The 6,990-nt window shown below is 34.7% G+C and overlaps 1 protein-coding gene across 1 annotated transcript; it reads right to left on the minus strand.

Moving 5' to 3' along the window:
- Positions 1-653: 653 nt before the first annotated feature.
- LOC133680602 (outer envelope protein 61-like) lies at positions 654-5,813 on the minus strand. The gene is made up of 11 exons (XM_062103628.1): positions 5,458-5,813; positions 4,574-4,804; positions 4,312-4,368; positions 4,064-4,192; positions 3,807-3,884; positions 3,632-3,702; positions 3,252-3,301; positions 2,971-3,145; positions 1,842-2,415; positions 1,341-1,484; positions 654-1,073 (listed from the first exon to the last, which is right to left on the minus strand). The coding sequence occupies exons 1-11, from the start codon at positions 5,551-5,553 to the stop codon at positions 927-929; spliced, it is 1,752 nt and encodes a 583-aa protein (XP_061959612.1). The 5' UTR covers positions 5,554-5,813; the 3' UTR covers positions 654-926.
- Positions 5,814-6,990: the final 1,177 nt, after the last annotated feature.

A 6,990-nucleotide genomic window follows, 5' to 3' on the forward strand; every position in this document is an offset into this window, starting at 1 on the left:
GTTAAACAGTTTCGATGGTTCAATTCACCATCATCCCCAACAACAAATTGATTGAAACAAATGGCGAAGGATCGAAATGAATAAAGTATTGCAGTTTATGGTCTAAATCCACACCTTTTAAGTGGAAAAGCTCTCGTATAAGAGGCTGGTTGGTATTGTGTTTTTAATTTTTACTCCTGTTTGAGCATGTTTAAAGTAGGTTTGACATGAAAAGGTATTAAAACTGATTCTTTTAATCTTTTCCAATGATTTTAAACAAACTAATGTAAAAAATAATAATAATTATATTTTAATATATTTTGAACACAAAACACACTGAAAAGGACATGAGTTCAAGCATCGCAAAAAGGAGTGACAAACCTTTAAATAGTAGTGTAGTTAGTGGCGCTTTACCTGTCTTTACCCTCAAACTTTTAGAGAGTAGAGTATTTTCCCAAACTATTACTTTTCAAATGAACTACAGCTTAAGTGGATTGCCGACAACGAAGTTCATATCCTTGAAAATGAAATCTTGCACGTCTGATTGTGCTTATCATGTCGTGTAAATAAAGTTTGTGGACGTCACTTCCAATTAGTCTGGATCTCCCTTCTCCTTTTTTTGACATTGGAGTTCTTATCTCCTCAGAAAACTTCACTATGTAAAATCCGAAAGCTCCAACAAATCAAACAATGCATTAATGAAGAATTGACGTACAAAATAAGTGACGGGTAAACCGTCTTATTTACCCAATGAATAGTCGAGCACATGTTTCCCTCCCGACCCCCTCTTTAACCCCTCATCCTCAAGGTTTTCCCTCCATCCCTAACCTCATTTTAGCACTACTTTCCTGTCCTTGCGTCAAAGATACACTTAATGTTTCGAAGATAATTAGCCCCCATGAACGTTAAATTAGGGCATCACAATGATATACAAAAATGTTCCTGCTCTACCTCCCGATGAAGCCTAGCCAGCGGAGGATAACAGCTAAGATCAACATACAAATAGCAAGAATCATACCAGGTCTCCCCAGTAACCAGTTCTTTGCTTTCTTTGCACCTTCAGCTCCTCTTTGGATCCTATCAGCCCATCGCATCTGCAGCAATCCATGGGAAAATTATTTTACATTCGTAATGCAGTGGGGGCAATGATAAAAAGAATAGCCACAACTCTGAACCTTGTTGACCGTTATTTCAGAACAAACATGTAATAAAAATAAAGGAAAAGCACGGTTAAAAGGCAGAGAAAAGTCTACCTAACATTTTATTTAAATGTTATAGATAAGAACTTGAACAAGATTGCTGGCAAATTTTGAACGAGAAGTATGCAAATGCATTGAAAGTAAACATGGAAAACAAGGTACCATTTTATCTAAGTCCTCCGGTGAGAAAGATGACATGGCCTGTTGAGCTTTCGCTGCATCTTCTTGAGAAAGTTTCATTCCAAATTGTTCACTCATGTTAGCCATCATCTCTGGGCTCAAATTCTTCATCATTGACGTGAACATCTGCCAATTTGCAAGCAAGCAGACATTAAAATACAGCAGCCATGCAATTACGTGATATTCTTATCTTATTTATTAAATTTTAAGCAAGCCAGAAAATATTGTGTGATGTATATAAAAAAAATTCAGATTATCAAATTATAAGCCTTTCTATATTCTAGCATATGAACTTTCTCCAGGGAATTTATTTAAAGTGATATTTTGAATTGCAAATAATACTTTGAAAACCTGAAAGTAAGTCTGCACGTGTATTGGATCATTTCAAAATGACAAAAGGGATTCTATGATGTGCAAAATGAGATCTTACTGGGATAAGAATTCAATAATTCAACAACATTAAAGCAAAGAAAGCCACCATACCTGCCGCATAGCTGGATCCTTCATTTGGTTTCTCATCTGTTCCTGCATATCAGAAGTTGAGGCAGGAAAGCTAGATGGAGGAGCATTTCTTGAACTTGAAAGGAAATCACCAGAGGAACTAGTTTCACTGATGCCATTATTCCCATTTACTGCATAATTTTCTCGAGTTTCTGTTGGTTTTAACCTAGCACTCAAACTTGGTCCGTCAGTGTTTAAAGCTGCAGCAGCAGCTGGAGCCGAGCCATTTCCTCTCAAAGAAGATGCCATTTCAAACATTTTCTGAAGCTCTTCCGATGGCATCTTACTCATCATATCACTTGCTGTTTTAAGCATGTCTGGCGTCACATTTGGAGGAACTGCACCGGGTCCGAAGCCTGAAGATCCTGCAGTAAGAGGATTCTCCCCCTGGAACGAGGAAGCCATTTGAAGCATTTTTTGAAGCTCTTCGGGTGGCATCTTCCCGATCATATTTGATGCCGTCTTAAACATCTCAGGAGATACCTCTCCAGCTTTTGCACCACTTAAAGCAGCCAAAGTTTCAGGATTGGCATTAGATATGAAATTTTGGAATGGCCTACAATCAGACAAAGGAAAAATGGAAAATCAAAACAAATTGACAACCAAGATTAATATCTAACTTTATGGTTAATTGACAGCAAAAGAAGACTACCCTTTTGCAAGAAAACAAACTCCATACTTGAAGTGTTAGAAAGACGGAGATATTAACTATGTTGACCTTGTTTTGTTATTTCATTAAATGAAACAAATTGGGCATGCTTCCATAAGTTTGCCCCAACTCCATGTCAAATAAAAAAAAAAATGCCATTACAGTATCAACCCAAAATCAGAGAATTTTAGGAAACTATATTATGGCAGCAATTATGTTGCAGGAGACTGCAATTATCATTTCATGTAAATCCACCATTGCAGCAATAAAATTCAGATAACTTACTCTAATGAAAAAGGAGGAGGAATTAACAAAAGACGATCCCCAAGGGGAATGAAAATCCATAATATCTCAGCTATACAGTCTTTAAAAAAAAATAGGCTGGTCTGTTGAGAACCCAATACTAGAGTCAAACAATAAATATATAAAAATCAAGCAATTTTTAGATGGATAAAAAATTACCTCATAGCTTCCGGGTCATCTTTCAAAGCCTCCAGAGGCTCTGGATTAGATGCTGAACTCCCACTGCGACCTTCCCTTCCACTTTTAGATGTATCAACGCTTTCCCTTGCTGATGAACTCTTAAGGTTTTCAGAGACAGTCTCAGCTTCTTCAGTTATTTCTTCAATTATCACTCCTGCCAAACAAGTAGAAATCAGTTGTCAATTGAGAACTTTAAAATGGAACATTCAACTCGTAGGCGTTCAAGAGAGCTGAAGGAAAAAGAGAGGAAAATAACATACCTCTTGGTGCATGATAGCCACCTTCTTGAGCCAATCTTTCCTCAGCATTCCTGTATCAACAATTAACTTTACAATCAACATCACATATTAAACACTAGTGCCTTTATTTACAATTCCGATGGAAATTTTATCACATTATATACAATATAGAGGAAGGTCAGAAGATATGAAACTTCCTAAATATCAATCAGATGACAAGAAACTTAACAGTAGACTGCTGAGGAAAAACAAATGAGAAAATAAAAGGGCTAAAGCTAAAAACTCAACAAGCAAATGACTCCCATACTCTTTAACAAGACATAAATCATAGTGGATGAAAATATCAAACTGTACAACTTCCGGTCCAGAGAATGGTCTAAGAGTTTCAGATGAATCCATACCTTAAAATGTCTGCAATAGTTTCATCATCAGGGGAAACTTCATGTGCTTTCCTCAAATCAGAGACAGCAACCTAACATGTATCAATAAGCCATTAGATATCTTATCAAACACGAACAGACAGCACAACGCAGCAACCACTGCTGACAATTGCAAGATCTGCACAAATGAACTTACTTCCAGTTGGCCTAGTTCTTTGTAGGCTTGACCCCTTCTATAAAGGGCTTTAACATTTTTGGCATCATAACCCAAAACCTGAAGTGATATAACAATCCAGTCAGAAAGAAGCAAGCAACGCGCGCACACAAAAAAAAAATAAATTAAAAGCAAAGGAACAAACCCTATTCATACCACCAATATATTTTTACTACTACTACTACTACTACTACATCAGTTCTCTGAGTAAACTGAATTTTCTTAGTGGATTGTCATACCTCCGAGCCCTCTTTTATGCATTCATCGTATTGCTTTGTTTTCAAGTAACAAGACATTAAATTAAGAGAGCATGCCAACAAAAGTGTTCTGCCTTTGGAAGATGGAATCCCTTTAAGATTTTGCTTTGCCTGAGAAATACGGGGAGGAAAAGAATTTCATCAGTTTCAAAATGCAAAAGGTACATCAACAGGAAGAACCAATACTTGTATATATAAAAAAGTGATAAAGATAAAGATGCAGCGCTTACAAGCAAATATTTCTGCGAAGCATCTTTGAACTTTCCTTGGCTATGCAGCTCATTACCCTGCCAAGGTAGGATTCAAATACACAAGTCAAATAAACACAAAAGCAGTGACTACAATTACAAAATCTAGCACTAGTTACCCTTCAGCATTTAAAGTTTAAACTACTAAGTACATTCACCACTAACCACTACATGAATAAAACGCCATACACACATAATGAAAGCTTACAAACAGTAAATCATCTAATTTAAGATTTGTATTTACCTGTTTCTTCAACATCTGAGCTGCATTCATTTCATATGTGGCCTGTGCATCAGCACGGGCATGCATGGCAGCAATCTCTTCTGGTGATGCATTGATCATTTTCTCACCAATCTCTGCCATCTCTTCAGGGCGTGTATGCTTTAACTGCTCTGCTGCCTGTTTCAAGTCCTCAGGCCTCATGTTTCTCATGCCTTCCGATGCCATTTTCACCAACTCAGGATTAGACATTACCTGCAACACCAACCAACACACCACAACAATCAAAATCAATACAATCACAATCTGACCAAACCATGGATGTAAACAACAAACAACACCAGATAAACTGACAACCAGTTTCTACCGATAGTCAATTCAGATAAACACGACGCAACATTACAATATATTCATCTTAAGTGCTTAACGAGAATGATTGTTCTTTTCCCTTTTCTATTTCTAAGTTTCTGATTTGTGCAGGACTAAAGGTACCCAAATCAATTAGATTCATCCACAATCTTAAAGAATTATTATTATGAAAAGGAACTCGGGTGCACACACTTCGTCAGACAAACCTGGGACCAACACACGACCACAAAATCTCAAAGAATTAAACTTGCATTTTCTAAAATCTCCACCGATTCGAACCAAAAAATAAGGAAAACAGGACAGCCCATTATTTAAATTCAACAAAAAACACACAAAAAAAGCTAGGTTTAACCATAAAAAAACAAAAAATCAACGGCAAAAATTCAATTTCCATGCTAAACGATAATCAAATCAAAATTCACAAAGAAAAAACAGTTTCTCCCAAAATTGAACTGAACTACACATGAATTGATTCAATTAAAAACAAACCCAAGTCAAAATTATCATAAAAAAACAAAAACAAACGAGCAGAAGCAAACCTGTTGCTGGATCCTGGCGAAATCAGCGGGTGTCATGCGACTCATCTGTTCCTGAGCGATTTTTATTAACTCAGGATCCATCATTCCGTTAAACATCTTTAACTCTCTCTGTCAACTAATTATTAAACAGATCAAAAAGAATTGGTGAACTAAAACTAGAAGTATAAAAATATAAAATTGAACAGGAAAGGAAGCTTTTTTATGGAAGCTGTTCTTCAGAGATAGAAAGGATTTTGCAAATCTTAGTAAAAACAAGGAGAGAGAAACATAAGTAGTTAATGGATTCCGTTGTGTTTTTTTTTTTTAATATGTATATGTGTGTGTGTTTTGGAAAGGCAAAACTTTTTCGGTCGCCCACCAAAGCTGAACTGCGATTGAAAAGGAGTTGAATTTGAATAGATGAGTTGCCAAAATTTAATGGGATAGATACAAATCAGTCCCCCACTTATATACTCATGAACTAATAAGTCCCCAGTCTTTAATATATTGTTAATTTCTCCCCAAATTTTATTTTGTTGAACTTGATTTTTTGTATCTCAGCTTAAATTGGTCACAAAAAAATTAGGTATAAAACTCAACATAGTATATATGCCATCTATAGGATATTGGTCTCATTGTATGGATTGAGATATGATTAGTATCTATAATTGATATATTATTTGTTAAAAAATATTATATTTGCTAGATTTTTTTCACTTTTTTTGTAATTAAAAAATTTATTGCATATTATTTAATAAGATACTAAGATTTACTTAGTAGAATTTAAAAGAAATTATTTCAATCAAATTGATTTTATATCATTCTTTTCATCTAATCAAGAGAAACAATGAGAATTTTAAACAAATATTCCAACAATTCATCTTTATAATATTTTTTTGCTAATAATTATATTTCTTTTGAAGATACTTTACACACATCTTTATTTATACAATCACAATATTTGTAATTACATGTGTAATTAAAATTAAGAGTGACAAAGTAAATATTAATTAATTTCCAGCTAATAGAAAAGAAATGTTTTATTTAAACTTTTCCATGTCATATACTCTAGGAAAAAAATACTATAGTGTTTCAAATTAATAAAATTAAGCTTAACAAATCCAATTTTCACGGTAAAGAAACTATGGGGAATCGGAGACATGGGGATAAATTAGCAAGAATCTGAAGATTAGGGACTGATATTTAATTTAAATATTCCTTGGATACTGATTTGTAGTGACTCCAAATTCAATTAAAAAGAAACCGAGCGGAAATAAGTAACAATCGAATATGCTTCGCTTCGTCGAAATTTACTCGGCCGTCCGTCCCTCTTTTCAAATTATTGAGGATGGGCCTACTGTTGGCCCATTAAAAAATGTCTGCAAGCTCAGAGTTGATCATCAAAACCAGGCTCCAGCCCTCTCCTTTCTATGTATAAAAAAACATTTCATCACTTTTTAACCATTTTAAAAGTCTGATTTTTTTAATATTTTCTTTTATTTATTTTATAGTTAATTTGGCATTTTAAAAATAGATCAAAGTTTAAATTTTCAT

Source organism: Populus nigra, chromosome 19 (genome assembly GCF_951802175.1).
Source record: "Populus nigra chromosome 19, ddPopNigr1.1, whole genome shotgun sequence".
NCBI lineage: Eukaryota > Viridiplantae > Streptophyta > Magnoliopsida > Malpighiales > Salicaceae > Populus > Populus nigra.